The 17,357-nt window shown below is 46.1% G+C and overlaps 1 protein-coding gene across 1 annotated transcript in view; it reads right to left on the bottom strand.

Annotated features, from left to right (window-relative positions):
• Positions 1–2,222: 2,222 nt before the first annotated feature.
• SERBP1 (SERPINE1 mRNA binding protein 1) overlaps positions 2,223–17,357 on the bottom strand; it is a 15,565-nt gene continuing 430 nt past the window's right edge. Inside the window, exons 2-10 of the mRNA XM_039711831.1 lie at positions 14,304–14,481; positions 13,083–13,220; positions 12,872–12,943; positions 12,229–12,303; positions 10,341–10,518; positions 6,946–6,993; positions 4,416–4,589; positions 3,482–3,520; positions 2,223–2,648 (exon numbers count right to left, since the gene is read on the bottom strand). Of these exons, the coding sequence (XP_039567765.1) occupies positions 2,592–2,648; positions 3,482–3,520; positions 4,416–4,589; positions 6,946–6,993; positions 10,341–10,518; positions 12,229–12,303; positions 12,872–12,943; positions 13,083–13,220; positions 14,304–14,481 (959 nt within the window). The 3' untranslated portion in view covers positions 2,223–2,591. The remainder of the gene's footprint in view (positions 2,649–3,481; positions 3,521–4,415; positions 4,590–6,945; positions 6,994–10,340; positions 10,519–12,228; positions 12,304–12,871; positions 12,944–13,082; positions 13,221–14,303; positions 14,482–17,357) is intronic.

Raw genomic sequence — 17,357 nt, forward strand, 5'->3', positions numbered from 1 at the left:
AAAGGGAATGCAAGCTGGACTTCCTGGGACAGACCCTAATGAGCCACCATGAACCTCAGTGGCTTCATTTCCATGTGGTTTTCAGGACATTTTTTTAAAGAGCATGAAAATAATCTTTTATTTCAGTTAACACCCACCAATATTAAAGATAAATGTTCACAGTTTTAGTTCTTGACACAAAGGGACTGAAAGAGGTGAATTTACATCTGGCAGAACAGCAGAAGGACCAATTTTAAGTTACAAGCTGTGTTGAAAATCACTCTAGGTGCCATTTGGGAATGCTCTAGAGCAGGGAAAGGGAAAAATCCAGCCAGCAAAATCACCTGGGTGGCAACTGGAGCAGCAGTTTGGATCGAGGATGGGCTGTATTCCAGAGAAAGCTTTGTTCCATGTGTTTGGGTGTTATCCAGGCTGTCCCTAAGGCTGAAGTGCAGCACATCCCACCAGGAAAAGGAACAGCTCTGCTCCTACAACAGCCCCACACTGAGAGCAGAGTCAGGAGAGGAGAACCAAGGGATTTTCCCACCCTCTGACGGAAAATCTGCCCCCTCCTCCTGCCTGGGGCTGAAACAGGTGAGGGAACTGATCCATGGTACTCACAGTGGGTCACAACAGGAGCTCCTGTGGAAAACAGCTCAGGAAAAGCAAGGGCAGCTGCCAACACCCAGCTGGGCAGGCTGGTATTCCACACTCCAAGGTCTCCAACACTTCCTGCCTGTCCTGCACAGTTTTTATAAAAATAGGGTGTTACCTTTAGTTTTCTACCTACCTACGAAACTACAAATATGTTCTTAGCTAGCCAAAGAGGAAAACATGAAATAAAATGGGAGATCTGTTGCTATTCTCCTAACAAATACTGATAAAACCCCTACAAGATCCTCTACTAGCCATTCCCTCAACTCTTCTTGTGTACTTAAGGGAAACACAGGGAAGAAATTGAACCTATGGTGGATTTTGAGGGAGGAGAAGGAATTTCTTACAGGCATTCTCTGGAAAAGCATTCCTTGGTGAGGTCCCAAGCAGATCCCGAGCACTGCACTGAGCCAGAGCTGCCTTTGGAAGGAGAGGTGAAGTGTTGAGGTTTTGGGGTGGATTTCTGGTGCCCCATGCACAGATTGTCCCAGTCCGAAGCCATGAGGCACAACTCCCTCCTGAGCCAGCCCAGCTCCTTCCTGGGAGCACCTGGAGCAGTGCTGGGAATGCTGGGCATACTGCTGCACCTGTGTGGCAATCCCACATCCCACCTGGGATCCCTGGGTTTGCAGAGCTGCCACCTTCCCCCCACTCCCAGCTCCAACAATTCCCCCACACTCCTGGAATCCCAGCTCCAAGGACAGGAATTTCCCCATTCCCATGGAATCCCAGCTTCAAGGACAGGAATTTCCCCATTCTCATGGAATCCCAGCTCCAAGGAAAGGAATTCCCTCCATTCTCATGGAATCCCAGGTCCAAGGAAAGGAATTTCCCTCCATTCTCATGGAATCCCAGCTCCAAGGAAAGGAATTTCCCCATTCTCATGCAATCCCAGCTCCAAGGACAGGAATTCCTCCATTCTCAAGGAATCCCAGCTCCAAGGACAGGAATTCCTCCATTCTCAAGGAATCCCAGCTCCAAGGACAGGAATTCCTTCTGTTTCAGGGTATCCCAGCTCCAACAAGGAATTCCCCCAGTCTCAGGGTATCCTTCCAAACAAAAAGCAAAGGTAATTAAAAAACTCTTTTTTTTTGCCAAAAAAAGCATCTTGTTCTGTTGAAGGGAAGGAGGAGGAAAAGGTCCAGAGGGGGAGTGCAAGGTGGGATACAGGAATTTTAAAAACCTGGTTTTCAGACCAGTTACCCATTGCTGGATCCATACACAGGAATTGAATCATAAACCAATGTGCTTTGAATCTTGATTTCAAGTATCTGCCTTCAATTTTCTAGAAAGATTTGGTGTAAACAAACTACCCAACAGAGATGAAAAAATGGCTGGTTTTCCATGTTGGAAGTGAAGCATAAAAACTTAAGTACTCCAGGAGTTCATTCCATACAGCACTAACAGTCTGCCAAATTAATATTCCACAGATTCCATGGACTGAGAAAAATCTGCCAAAGAGGAATTAAGGAAACTGAAGTAGTGTGCAATACTTAAAATCTAGTTTGGAGTTTGGGGGGGAGGAAGGGGGAAAGTCTAAAATCCTGACTTTAAATTAAAAAAAAAAAGAACACAAATGAAGGGAAAGCTTTTAACTGGTACACACTGTTCACACCTATATTTCAAGTTTGGAAACGCATATTTTCAAGCAGCAATACAAAAAAGTATCCGTGAAGAATGCATAATCTCTGAAAAAATTATGAAAACATCCCTGCTACCATTACATTTCTAAATACAAAACTTGACTACCATATTGTTGCTTCTGTGTAGCGAGAGAAGTTCATTTTCAAAACAGATAAAATTCAGTCTTTAGGTGTGAATGGTATGAATGACAGTCTCTTTTTTTTGTTTTGTTTTGTTTTTTTTTTTCAATTTCTTAGTTGTTTTAGGATCCTTAAGCATGCAAGCCTCGGAGAGGAAGGCCCGACCAGGGCAGGGTTGGCTTTATGACATCCAGTTTAGGACAGAGCTGGGAAAGCCTCTGGGTCATCTACGTCAGGAGCAGAAGCACTTGACTGAAAGAGAAACATCAAAACATCACAGAGTTATTGCCTGGAGGCAGAGGAGGCAGCACCTTGGGGCTGGAGGAATCACTACAGGAACAACCCTTTTTTTATCTATTCCAAAAATTACAAAGCCTCTTACACTGTTTTTGTTTTAATCTGGAAAGGAACTGTAGGCAAATTACTGCATCATTACTGCACAATTCTCTTTTTAAAGAGATCTCAGAATGGTCTGGGCTGGAAGGGACCTTAAAGACCATGGAATTCCAACCTCCTGCCATGGGCTGATCCTTCCTGTGGACCAATCCTTACTGAGGGACACAACTGAAATGTTACAGAAAAGGCCCCTTCTGGAGCACAAATTAAGTTTTTCATGTTTAGTTTTTCCCACTCAGAAACCAGACGTTGATTAAAGCAATTTTTGTGCCAAATTTTTAGCCCTAACAATTCATGCACTAGCCAAGGATCTCCTCAGTAGTTCCCAACAGAGATTTTTGAAAGGCTCTACACCACATGTAAAAATCAGAGCAGAAATTAAGAATTTCATACTTTTCACTTAGTCGTTGGAGAAGAATGGGAAGAGCCAATAGTTCCATAGTGGAACTTCCTGGTATTAATTTATCAACAAATACATTTAAAATAAGAGTTGCATCAACATCTGTAGCTGCAGAGTCTCTGCCCTGCCTAAGACTCCACAGGCCACAAACCAGAATTTAAAAGTAACAGCAGGGCTTAAGCTACAGGCTCAGCATCTCCAGCTGCTCAGCACACGAGCAGAACAGCCAGAAAAGGGAGGGAAGCTGTGGTCCCTGATCCCAGGGAATGCTCATGCAGAGCTCACCCACCTGGTTGGGCGTGTGGATCACATCAAACTCCTTGACCAACTGCAAGGAAACAAAAGCAACACAAAGTCAGGTGCAGGAAAGCTTGGAATTACTTTATGGCAGCATTCTTGAAGAGTATTAGTGAAACAACTCAGACCAAACCACCACTGTTTCATTTCAATTCCTTAAAATATTCTGATACTGTTGTCAGGACAGAGCTTCCCAACTAATGAACTAAAATTTGTGCAGTCTGTGGCTGCTAGAAGGGACAAAACCAAGCAAATCTGTGTGAAGAAAACCACAGCACACAGACTGAGCTTTTTCCAACCAGTAACAATTTGACTGATGCCTTTAAGGCAAGTAAGTGATTCATAACAAATCAAATTTTCACTGTAGCTACACTGCAGTGCTTCAACATCACATATTGTCTCCCAAACCCCAATCAGTATTTTTTCAGCGTATTCTCCTGGTGCCTTAGCACCAAGGAAGAGAAAAACATTACTGGAGTTCAGAGAAAGACCAGTAAGAGCCCTGTTTCCAGCTGGAAAATCTGAATTCCTCAGGTTCAAGATATGACATGCAGCTGTACAACCAGTCCCTCACCCCCAGCAGGTCACAATGCACACAGAGTGTCCTGGCTGTGGCTGAAAATAACCAGCACTTGTGGTTCTGCTCTGGCAGCACCTCAGGCAGCTCATGGTACATTCAGATCTGTCCACACTGGAAAGTCATTCTTCAGGTTTAGACACAAAGACACTTTTTAAAACCCACCCTCCCTTTGTTGTGTTTGGTGACAGCACTGCTCAAACCTTCACCCTTTTGTCCCAACACCTGGTTTAAAGTCAGCTCTGCACTGCAGGACTTTCACTGGGTTTATACACGCTGCTTGCTGTCAGAGCATCCCCCCAGGGAAGAGGAAGGTGCCAGCAGTGAGCGGGGTCCGGGTGGCACTCACCTTGTCAGTCCTGCCCCCACGGCTGGCCCTGCCCCCGCGGCCCCGGCCGCCCCGGCCCCCTCTGCCGCCGCGCCCGGGGCGGCCCAGGTCTCCAAAGTTGATCTCCAGCTGGGATGTGATGTCGTTGGCGGGCTTGCGGAAGTGGTGATCCATGACCGAGTCCTCAGCGTGAGCCTGCAGGGAGCAGCTCTGGTCAGCAAGGGAGCAGCACCAACATCCCCGCTGGGCACTGCAGCGGGGCTCTGCCAGCACAGCCCCTGCCACACAACCCCATCCTCCACTCCTGCTCTCCTTCGGGAAACTTGGAATTCCGTAGCAACCAAAGTATTTTGTCTGTCCAAGAGAATTTATGAGCTCACACAATCGCTGAGGTTGGAAAAGTCCTCCAGGACTGAGTCCAGCCTGTGCCCAATCCCCTCCTTGCCACCAGCCCATGTCCAGTCCTTCCCTGGACACCTCCAGGGATGGGCTCTCCAAACCTCCCAGGACAGCTCCTTCCAGTGCCTGACCTCCCTTTCCATGGGGAAATCCTTCCCAAAATTCCATCAGAGCAACATGTCCTTATCCCAGACCAGACTGACTATTACCAAACCAGTACAGATTCTCATGTTGTAGCAATTCTCATTTTGTGTCCTGGTTCCACCAATTCCTTCTATTCTTCTTCCACTCTTGGTCACCCACGCTGATCTTGCTCCCTGAGGATTTCCATGTTTTCTGTTCTAGCCCTTGATAAACACTGAGCACCCCTCACTGCTCTGCATTCCCTGTAACAGCAAACGAGGCACAAAAAGCTCCAACACAAGGAGCTGGAGGAGCTCAAACACAACCAGTCTCACCAGTGCCACTGGACAATGTGGATCTCGGCACCTTTGCCATGATATTCCCTTACTGGTTTGTTCCCAGTGCATTTGGTGAAACCTGAGCCTGCAGGAGCAAGGGATGCTCCCAGGAGTTACCAACAGCAGCAGCCTTGGAAAATTTCAGTTACACTCTGAACCCCACCAGGTGTTTTTAAAGCAGTTATTTCTCCTATTTTACACCAATATTTTTTCCACATGCAAGCCAGTTTTTGGCAACAAAGAATGTAAAAACCTGCCTATTACAGCTCAGCCACGGTGTTTTGGGAACGTGACAACATCCAACACTTTCCTTCCCTCCAAGCCCCAACTCCTGGCACAGCACTCATCAATTTCCTGTTTTCCTACACAAATGCCACGTGCAGGTTCAAGCTCCCCAACTCCAACTGACTTTTCTGCTGTAGTTACACAACATTCGGACTTTCAAAGGCAACACATTGTGCAATTAAACCCTGTGATCTTTAATTACCATTTGTGGAGCCCTCACAAGGCTGCCAAGGGATGGAGAGGGCTGGAGCCAAAGCTGCTGCCAGGGATTCCATGGGTCCTTCCCAATATCCCATCCATCCCTGCCACTCCCCTTTGTCCTCTCCCTCCATCCCCAGTTTGATTCAAAATACCCCTTCCATGCTGCTTGATTTCCAACACATTCCACTGGGATGTATCCCACAGAACAGCTGGTTCCTACTTCACTCCTGATTTTATTTTTTCTTCCCTCAGAAATTCCTTTGCCAAACTTAGGAAGTTTGTCTCAACAAAGAAAAGTATGCCACACCTCAGCCTGACATGGCACCACTCAAACCTAACACCAACACTCTGTAAAACATCTCTTAGAGATGTCTTAAATTCCCTTCTTACCATTTGATTTTTTATCTGCAGTTTTTATCTGCAGGCTACTGAGATTCTATCTCCAGCTGCTGATAGCCATGTGGTAATTCCCTTTTCTGGGTGGTGGGATCAGTGGATTTGTACAATATTTTTGTTCATTTCCATCCCCTATGCTGTTTTTATTTATAAACAAATCACTACAGTTTACCAAAAGTCATTGTATTTCCACAATCTGATTTTGGTATAACTGCTGAATTAACAAATTGTAAATTCCCTCCATAACCTGATGATTCCTCTATCCAAAGTAATTAAAGGTCATTTAGAACTCCAACTAAAGACTTGGCACATTATCCTCAGCCTCTTCCATCACCGGGTGGTAAGTCAGACATGCTGAACAAGTTGCTTAACCTGAAAAATCCTGGGAAACATTAAATTTCTATGTATTGGTGACTCAACAGTGCTCTGATTTACTAACTCATCACTTCTCAAAGGCAGTGCTGCACTTCAGGCTCATGGGGAAGGCTGTCAAAAATTAAGATCAAACTACCAAGAGAGCCAAAGCAGGCAGTGAGAGATGGAAAACAGCAGCAACAACAACAAAAAAATAGATACTCATGATAGAAGCTCTTATGATCAGGTTTGAAATCAGCAGGATGAGGAGCAAGGGGACTAAAACCATGCTGGGTGCTGGATGGTGCACAGTGAGACAACAGGCACGGACAGAAAAGCTCCACGTTCAGCAAAACCCTTTCTTTTGGTGAGTTTTTAATATCCAAACGTCCCTGCTGAAGGGGCTGACGTTAACACCAGGTATCTATCACCAGTGACAGAGAAAGGGTCAGTACCTCATTTGAATCCAGCAGACTCCCCTGCATTTCTGTCATCGCCTTTGTCTGGTGACAGTTGTGTGTCCACGCCAAAGTGACAAAAGGAACAAAGGGAGAAAACAAAAGGAAGAAATGAGACTCAACTACATACAGGAACAACAGGTAATCAGGTCACAGGAGCTGCTGGTACAGATGGCACTGAGCACATGGAGCAGCACTGGGAGGAGGGAGCAGCTGTGCAAGCAGCCAGGGACAGCACGGGATGGATGTGCCAAGTGTGGGGACAAGAGAAAGCTCGGATGGACACCAAAAACCAGCTCAGACAGACACCAGAACAAAGCTCAGATGGACGGACACCAGAACAAAGCTCAGATGGACACCAGAACAAAGAGCTCAGGTGGATGGACACCCACAAAGAGCTCAGGTGGATGGACACCCACAAAGAGCTCAGGTGGATGGACACCCACAAAGAGCTCAGGTGGATGGACACCCACAAAGAGCTCAGGTGGATGGACACCCACAAAAAGCCCAGGTGGATGGACAGCAGAAAGTCAAAGCTCAGGTGGACACCAGAACAAAGCTCAGATGGACACCAGAACAAAGAGCTCAGGTGGATGGACACCCACAAAAAGCCCAGGTGGATGGACAGCAGAAAGTTGCCCAGGAGCTGCTGGAAGCCCTGGCAGAGACCACACATGCAGGCTGGTCTCCAGCATGGCCACACGTCAGGCACGGAGATGGGAAGAGCTGGGATGCTTGAATCACTGTTCATGGAAATCCTCCTGCAGAGCCTTCATTCAAGAGTCATTCCTCCCAACTTTGAGGAGATGAATCATTCTTTTCCAAAATACATTTCCTAATCTCCCACTGCAACCTGCTCTAAGGAAGGGACTGGATTAGTGAGGTCTGAAGAGCCACAGCAGGGACAGAGATCTACTGGGTAGCAGTTTTTCCAGGAGTCCTGGATTCCACTTTTGGGATGAATTTTAGGATCTGTCCACAATATAACTCGTTCCTGTTTTTTGTAGGAATTGAAGACTCAAGCCACTAAAGCAGCTGCAGAGAAAAAGGGGAACTCTGTTCCACGGCATAACCCGTGTCCTGGGAAGGGGCTCCTTGGAGCAGGGCTGCTGATGGCCCTGGATGTCAGACTACAGCAGCAAGAACTGAGACAGAACTGAGAGTCCATTCTATCAGTACCTGCAGAGTAAAGGGGAACAGGAGGACAGAGCTCAGGCAGGGCTGAGCATCTCAGCCCTCAGCCAGGAGGAAAAGGAGGACAGCTCCTTCCCAAGGATGAGCAGCACCAGATCCTCATTCTCCCTTTTTTCCAGACTCCTGGGGCATTCTCCAAGGAGTTGTCAAGCTACAGAAATGCAGGTGCTCATCACAACACTTCAAATTTCTGAGAAATCTATTGGGGCACACAGGGTTTTTCAGCCGTAAGAGTACAGAAGATTTGGGGCTAAAAACCACAATTTACCTTTAAACCAAATCACTTCCACACACATCATCTCCTTCTTACTGATAAGAATCAGAGAAACCTTAATTTCTTGACTCCTAAGTACATCCAAGAGGACAAAGAGAGGAAACAGCAGGTGATTGGTGGTTTTTTACAACATGTTGCCTTCTAAAGCTGCTCACAAAGGAGCTGCAGTGGAAGCTTTCCTAACGCTTGTATTATGGAGCTATTCTCCTATAATCCTGAGAGAAAATCCCCTCACTGCTTCCCATGGGATCAGGGAACAATGAAGAAGGGAGATGGGGAGACACATCTGCTGGATGGACAATAAAGCAGGCTAAAAGCAGCTCAATTTGAAGGCAGATTTGTTAATACCTCACTTTCATGCTTACGCAGCAAGAGGCTGCTACCTTCTTATGTGATGGTACTAAAAATATCCAACTTGTTTATTTGAGAAGTTCACCTCTTAAACAGAACAATCTACTAATTATGTCAGGTCTTCCACGGCAGTAATTTGATTATTCACAGGTTTTGTTCAGGTTTTTTGTTATTGCTTTTTGCTTGGTTGTTTCTTGGTTTTTGGGTTTTTTTTTAGTTAAGTGATTCAGTTTTCAAAAGGAAAATACAGTCAGGATCTTTCTAGCCTCTAAATTTCTCACAAACAGCATCACCTTTGCTATCATACATGCTCATACATTTTAAAAAGTGCCCTCAGATGAGCAAATGTCAAATAAATGTGAGTCAGAGAGACTGAGGGAATTTGAAGAACTACAGGTTTAGTAAATCTTGGTGAAGTACATAAATACTTCTGCTTAATACATTCTTCCAGCACACAGCAACATTAAATGTAACTCAAATTCCCCCTTCTACCCAAGCCAGAGAAAGCAGCATTTAATGAACACTTCAGGGAAGAGCTCAGAGGGGACACAGCCATGCAATCACTTCAAGAACTGCACTGCCCCACGCAGCAAGGACAGCCTGATCTGTCACCAAGTCACCCTCACTGGGAGCTCAGTCAGAGCAGAAATGGAGCTTTCACTGCAACACTGAGCAGGGCCCCCCACCCTGTATTACACCCCAGCGCCCAGGATAAAAACTGGCAAGGTGTGAAAAAGCAGGAATATTTTAGGAGAGCAAACAGAGCATTACACACTATCCAGTCACTTCAAAGGACTCAGCACTATCAGTATACAAAGTTGCTGCCACCAATCTCTTAAGTGAGCTACTTAACGTATTACAGAGTGCTAAAAAGAAAGATTAGAACTAAAGATTAGCACAGCCCTGCATTACCAAATGAGCTCTCAGCACTTCCCTCCCTGGTGCATCTCCCCTTGCCACTCTTGGAACAGAATAACGAACATTATGCAATGCCTGAAATGAGAAACTACAAATTTAAAACAATTCTACAGCAGCTGAGTGTCACTGGAGCACATAAATCATTCCAACTGCCTTCCCAAGAGCTTGTCTGTGTCACAGCACTGAGTGAGGAGACACCCACACCACAAATTTCAGATGCACAGTTTGGGTTTAAGGTCTCTGAGGCATGACCAGTCTTCCTTCAAGCTGACATCACTTAGCAAGCACCATGAACCTGTGTACTGCAGAACAGATGCTAAATAACACAAGCTGCCTTTTTTAGAAAGCAAACTTGACAACATTCCCCTGAAACTCTCACCAAGAGGCAATTCTTACAAAGCTAAGGGCACAGCTCAGCTCCTGAACCCAGCCCAGTCAGAATGGCCACTTGTGCTCCTGCAGAAGTTCAATGCTGCTAAAAGAATGTTGCTCAAATGAACAAGATTGCAGTTCAAATAAAAAAATGCTGTTCCCACTTTCTAAACTTCCAACCACAGGTCAGCATCTCCCAGAAGGGAGCCTCCCCTCTAAAAAATGCTCATCAACAACAAAACCTTTACAAAGTGGACACCCGGAGCACGGGAAGGCACTTTACCTCCTCACTCTTTGACTTGTGGAGCACAAATCCCTTTTTCCACTGCCCATCAGCTCCCTCGTTTGGTTTGCGGATGTTGAACTCGACTTTTGCACGATCCTTGCTTTGAATGGCTTTCCACTCATCCAGGGTCATCTCCTTGGGGCCTTCTTCCTTGACTTCTTCAACCTCATTCTCTCTGTGGTCAATTCATGCACATTATGGTCACAACTAAGGATTTACAGGCTGGATGCAATTCCAAAATCATGTGCTGGCTGGTACCAGGTTATAAATTGAATTTTGTCAAGGATTTAGCAGTTAAGAGGTGAAAATATGAACACTCACTTCCACCACAGGAAAATTCATCTCCTTTAGAGGGAGTGCAAAAAAAATTACACCCAGCCACCTCTGAGCACAGCAAAATGTTACAATTAAAACTGACCCATGCCATCAAATCTCCACATTACTGTCAATTTTATTTCCAAATCTGAAAGCCCAACTTCTGGCATTACTTGTTTGGAGTTCCTTTCCCCCTTTTTGAAATACATCTCTTATAAGCATTCAAGTCAAGGCAGTGAGAACTCATTCTTCCCACAGTTTTCAAGATTTTTAGTATTTTAAAAACCAGAATTTAAGCAGCTTTGGATGATTTGCTTCCTTTGTTGAATCAAAGACAAATATTCAAACAAGTTTTACTTCCAGCTAATTTGAAAAAGTAACTGCACACACCTTATTTGTGAGATAGAGCACATCTACCTTGTGCCAAAGGCTATTTTTAAGTAAAACACACAACCACTGTGCTCAGTAACAGATCATATTCCAGCCACTAGAAGCCTCTGGTCATTGTTCAGTGTGTTTATGCAACTGAATTTCTGATTTGTAGGAAACCAATGCTGTGTACGTGCAGCAAAAAAGATCATGAAAGCCTCAATTTCAAAGGTTTTCATTTGGCAGCCATTAATTTTGAACAATAATGCAAAGGGTTTATGTCAAAATAACTGTATTTCAACTTTTTCTCACTGTGTAGGAGAGAATGATTTTTGACATGGGATATAATCAGAAATTGTTTTGTTCAAGCCAAAGATTTTACTTCAGTAAAACATCCAACAGTTCTGCTGAAACACTGAGAGCAAAGATCCACGTAAAACCAGACAATAAAAAAGTTACCCATGTGGAGATGCTTTTTGATATAGGGAAACTTTTCAGTAAGGCAACCAAGCCATGGCAAAGAGAAGAATCATTAGGAATAAGTATTTCAAAATTTTGTTTGCCATTTTTTGTCCTCTACGAAGCCCACTCCTCATTAAAATACAACATTAGTCACACTGGACTACCATAAAAATTTGCATTGTATTTTTACATCAACTCAGTATCAGTAGGCTCCCTCTGCTGCTCTGGTTACTCTGTCATTCATCCAGCCTGGCTCCTTCTGTAACAGTGTCTAAATGAGATGGGAAGAGAGCCAGGTAACTTTGAAAACTGCCCGGAGAATGAAAGATACAACCTTTCTCCTACAGCTCAGTCACACAGTCTCCAAGGCTGTTCTGGAAAATTAAGTTTAAAAAGTTGCCTTCCACTGGCACTTCTGTCCCATTTGCTTGGTGTTTTCTACCTAGTCTGAGCACAGATGGTTTTGGGTCTGGCATCTGGAGTTGCAATCCCAAAACCCAAAGTGTATTAGAAATTATTATTAATAAATAAATCTGAAAGAGCCTGCAGGACACCAAGGAATGGTTTAAAGACAACAATTTCCAGGCACAAGGTTTTTAAGGAGACTCATTCAGCAGCACTGTGGATGATCTACTGACCATCTGAGTTTGGCCAAACAGATGTGGGAATAGCAGAGGTTAAAGGGAATGTAACAGCACCTCTGAAGCAGCCCAGGAGCACGGAGAGGGGTGGTACTCACTTGTTTTCAGAATCAGCAGGCGGATGCTCCTCTCCCTCCGGCGTTTCCTCAGTCACAGCTGATTGATCCAACTCACTGCAATGACATAACGTTGGGAGTTGGGGCTTTTTTACAACTTCATCCCTCTTTAAAGCCATGTAAGATTAACAATCAAGATCTACGGTGGATTTACTGTTTCAATAAGGACTCATGCTCTCTGTGGCTCTAAACTCTATGCTTTTCACTTAACTAATGGTTTTCCCCAATGCTTCCTACTACCCCGCCTGAAAGGCTCCCACTGTCCCAAGACAAAATGGATTTGGACATCAAAAATATGTTTCAGTGGGACAGCTGAATTTTTGTAACTCAAATGCATGTTTACCCTGATCAAAATTTACTACAAGTAGAACAGTTTCATTTTAACCAAGAATTGTTACCAAACCAGCACAAAACGTCCCTCCCAACCTTCCCCAAAACTCTGGTTGAACAGTGAAGCTATTCTTATGCTACAAGAAATCGCTGGGGTTTTAAACCCTGCAGAAGCGTGGCAAAAACCATGGAGATCAAAGGCAAAAAGGCAGCTAAATCTGGGTGTTCTGCAAGCCATAATTAGGGCTGATTAAGACAGTGCTAATGGTTTTCTGAGCAGTGACAGGATACTAACGTTAGCTCGTCTTTGACGGTTCCCCAGTTGTGCGAGCCGCTGCCACCGCGCTTGTCCTCGTGCTTTAGGCCGCTGAAATGTGAATGTGAAACAGAACTAACAAAACTGAGTTAACATTATAGTGTCCAGGCACAGAAATTCAAAAGATCAATTTGAATCGGGGCGGGCAGAGCGGTACAGGAGAGGGGGACAGGAAGAGGTGAAGACTCACGATCTATCGCTGCCGCTGTGTCTGTCGAATTCCCGCTTGCCGCGAGAGTCAAAGCCGTCTCCTCGGCCCATGCCGCGCCCGCGCCCGCGGCCCCGGCCCAGGCCGCCACGGCCACGCATGGGTCGCTCCAGGATGGGTCTGCCACGGAACAGCCACAGTCAGGGATCCACTCCAAAACACGCTGCGCTTCCTGCTCTTGTCCTCCCTGAGGATTTTATTTACTTGGTTTTGCTTTGGTAATTGCTGTTTGTAAGCTGGGTCAAGTGAGTCGCCTCTAAAAATGTACAGCGTGCTTCATGGTCTTTTCCTCTCTGAGAAATTTATTTACTTGTTTTTCCTTTGATAATTAGTTTGTAGCTGGGTTCAGGCTCTAATTCCAAAAAAGTTACTCCTCCATCCTTGGAAGTGTCCCAGGCCAGGTTGGAAGGGCTTGGAGTAACCTGGGATAGTGGAAGGTGTCTCTGCCCGTGGTATGGGCTGGAACCAGATCAGAAGGGACCTTTAAGGTCCCTTCCAACCCAAACCAATCTGTGGTTCCGTGATTTTAGAATCTGGAAACAAATACTCGGGACTGTTGTTTGTTTGTGTCTTCTGGCATTAATTCCAAAATTTAATCTTTGTATTGCATGACACAATTAACTGATGCTAAACCTTCAACTAAACTCACTTTTATCCAACTTACTTTTAAAAGGATTTTAACTTTGGCAACTAAAACTTTAATATTTGAACATTACTCAAATTCTGGCTGCCTCACAATACTCAAGACAATTCAAATTTCACGTAGATCTAAGATGGCTTCACCACTTCCAGGTCTGAAGCCATTCCAGCGAGGGTGCAAACACCTACATGGACAAACTTTTGCTGGCTTTACGTCAGCTGCGCAAATTAAAGCCACAGCTGTAACAGCAAACAAATCTCATCCTGCAGGAAGCAGCTATGCTTGGCTTCCCTTCCTGAGCTGTCTGCTATGGATATAGAGAAATATGGTGGTATCTTGATTTAAACCATAACTCAGTTACACCTATGAACCTGTTCATGCACATCGCTCCCAGCCTAGAACTTAAGTTTGCAAACAAACCCAGGGAAAAGAGAATTGTTATCGTCTGCATGGCAGGAATTCAATCTTGATCCAATCAGCTTTTTTACCTGAGCAGCAGAAGGCAGGACAGCCCTGCCTGTCAGAGCTAGGAAAGCTGTTTCTCAGCAAGACAAAACTCTTACTTATCCACAGAGAACTCTCCTCCCTCGCCCTTCTCCTCGGCGGGTTTCTCGAAGCGGCGCTCGCGGGGAGGTCGTCGCTCGGGTCTCCTGTCGATGGGTTTGCCTTCGCCCTGCTGCTGCTGCTGCTGCTGCTGATCAGGCCTCCTGCCAATCCTCCTTATCCCTGAAACATCAGGCCAGACACATCAACGGAATGCGGAGTGCTCTGGGACAGATACCAACCCCCAAACAAGCGGGAAGAGAAGTTTTATTGCCGCATAAACTGAGCTCCCCCACTTCCACCCGACTCTTCTCAGTCCCTTTTTTACCCAGGGTTTCAAATTGGGTTTGACTGAAAACTTAGGTAATCCCTAATGAAACGACAGGGTCAACTTTCAAACAAAGATCAAGGTAAGCAGGATTTTATTACTATTCTTTTTCACTGAAAGGTGCTTTTCAGGTAAAACAAGTGGGTTTCATTTGAAGAACACCCAAACGAAGTGAGCATCACCTCACTGGCCCTAAGTCAATCCTGTGCTGCCCAAGACAGTCATCCTATGCTGTGCTAACAGCTGGACCTTGTGATCTTGGAGGTGTTTTCCAACCTAAATGATCCAGTGATTGTGTTCTTGGGAACTCTTCTGGGCAGCAGTGCCATCCCCTGTACGGACAGGTGTCACCTGCAGGTACTGCTCAGTGACTAAACGCGGTTCTCTTCCACAGGGATCCTCCCAGTCCAACATTCCCTGACAAAGATTCTCCCTCTGGTGCACTTCTTAAAACAGCCTAAGAATCCACAGTGCCACCGAGCTGCCCAGCGTTCTTCCTCCCTGCCTAGGCCTCCTAAAAGGGTTTTTATTGCAAATAAAAACCTCCCGTGGGCATTCTCTTCCCTACCAAGCCTCTCAAAGATCTAACACAGTTTTCTTTTCCACTCATGTGAAAGGCCTTGTTTACTTTTCTTTAGAAGATGAGGACAAACACTTTTCTTATACCATCTTCTTGCCAAAACACTGGCTCCAAAATTAACGAACCAGCTCTTAAATTCAAAGCTGATTTTAAATTATTTTTTAAAGAACCGAGTTCCTGCCTAGCAAGCAATGTCAAATCTGGGTGGGGCTACAGAAGTTGCAGCGGTAATGATATCCAAGCCAACACACCCAGGTGAACAATGTCTCCCTCACCTTCCAAGCTGTGTTTAACATGAAGTTTGCATGGCACACAGAGCTCCCTGAGCACTCCTGAGGAAACAAGGGGTTAAAGCAGCAGCCTGCACTGGGAGAAGGGCTCTCCAGTGTGAGCAGAAGCAGGGAGAGGAGCAGGCATGCTGCAGAACTGGAATGGAACAGCCATGGCTTTTGAATTTCGAGTTCAACGCCCTGCACTCAGAAAAACCCGGTTCCTGCTGAAGCCTAACCCAAAATACAAGTTATTGCTCAGCATCACCAAGCTTTGAACTGCTAATTCAGCAGGCAAATCACTTGCAGCCTTATGGAGTAGTGGAATAGCTTAAAATACATTCACACAGGAAACAAACCCTGGCATCGAGCACCTTTATGATGCCAGAACTGCAAAAACAGCCACGCACAAAAATAGACATTTTCGAACTGGAAATTGACTTTGTTTACCACACTGCTACAACAGCAGCCCCGACTTTCTCTGTTTCACTACCACAACAAACCACGAAAATAGGTATTTCTCACGCTGCTCTTGAAAACAAGATGTGCAAATCGGCAGGTGAAGAGGGGCTGCCCGAAGCCCTCTGCCATGTCCCAGGCGTGCCTCGTGGGGCAATCCCGCACCTCGCTAAGGCTTCCAGAGGACACTGCTCTGGCCAATGGGACTCCCGGCAAACCACTGCCCCCCCACACAGAAAGCACTCCTAACCTTACTGAGCACGAGATCCACGAGCTAAGAGCATTTCTAACATCGTTCCTAAATTTGTCTTCTCACAAGGTGCTTTCGAATAACATTAACAACACCCACTTTCCCAAAACAGATGGAAATAATTTCAGTATGTCTTCTTTAGCAGCACAAACCAGTGGAGAATCAGAACCACTTTGTAACATAAATGAGGAAGCATTAAGATGCTCTCACGTAGCACCGTGCTCGGTGAAAAGCTTGTTAAAATCGCACTTAACCTGTTATTCCCTTGCTCCCACGTCACCTGCCGTGACCACACTGTGATGTTTTGGTTTTTTTTCCCCAAGGATTCCTCTGAAGCCGAGCTGTGACCCACCTGCCGAGCGCTGAAGTTTGGGCGCGGTGGAGCTGCTGCCCGCACGGGACGCCATGTGCCCACATCCCTCCCTGTCCATGTGGGGCCCGGCCTCCTAATTCCCAAAGCGTGTTCTTCAGTCTCTTTACGCTTTAATTTATTTTTTTCCAAAGTTTTTAATGTAAGATGTCGTAAAAATTTAGAGAAACTAAGAATTCATGCAAACGATTATTTAAATATAGATGAAAACAAAAAGATGGCTATCAACGCTGATCCCCTAGAAAACGACCCAAACAGATCTTGGAAAGCCCAGGAACTTCCAGATATCCATCAAATCCACCGGAGCCCCTGAAACACGAGCCAAGTTCAGGACACAAGGCTGGACGGGGCTCGGAGCAGCCTGGCCTAGTGGGAGGGGTCCCTGCCCAGGGCAGGGGTGAACGAGAAGGGCCTTTCCAGCCCGAATTATTCTAGGATTGCATGCGCCGGTTTAGATGGGATATTGGGAATCGTTCCTGGGAGGGCGGGCAGGGACTGGGATGGAATTCCCAGGGATGGATCCAGGCTGCCCCTGGATCGCTGGCAGTGCCCAAGGCCAGCCTGGAGCAGCCTGGGCCAGTGGAAGGTGCCCTGTGGCAGGGATGGAACGGGATGGCCTTTCAGACCCCTTCCAACACCAGCCTCTCCGCGATTCTCCTCACTGCTGGCATCTCCCATCCCCTCTCCCTCCCGCCGGCTCCGAGGCGGCTCCGGCCGCCCCGCACGCCCGACTCCATTTTGCGCGGGCCGAGCCGCGGGACACGTGGGGCCGGCGGAGCCCGGCGCTGGGGCCGGCGGAGCCGGGCGCTGCCTCCGCC

This window comes from Passer montanus, unplaced genomic scaffold, assembly GCF_014805655.1.
Source record: "Passer montanus isolate IOZ18808 unplaced genomic scaffold, ASM1480565v1 scaffold25, whole genome shotgun sequence".
Classification (NCBI taxonomy): Eukaryota; Metazoa; Chordata; class Aves; order Passeriformes; family Passeridae; genus Passer; species Passer montanus.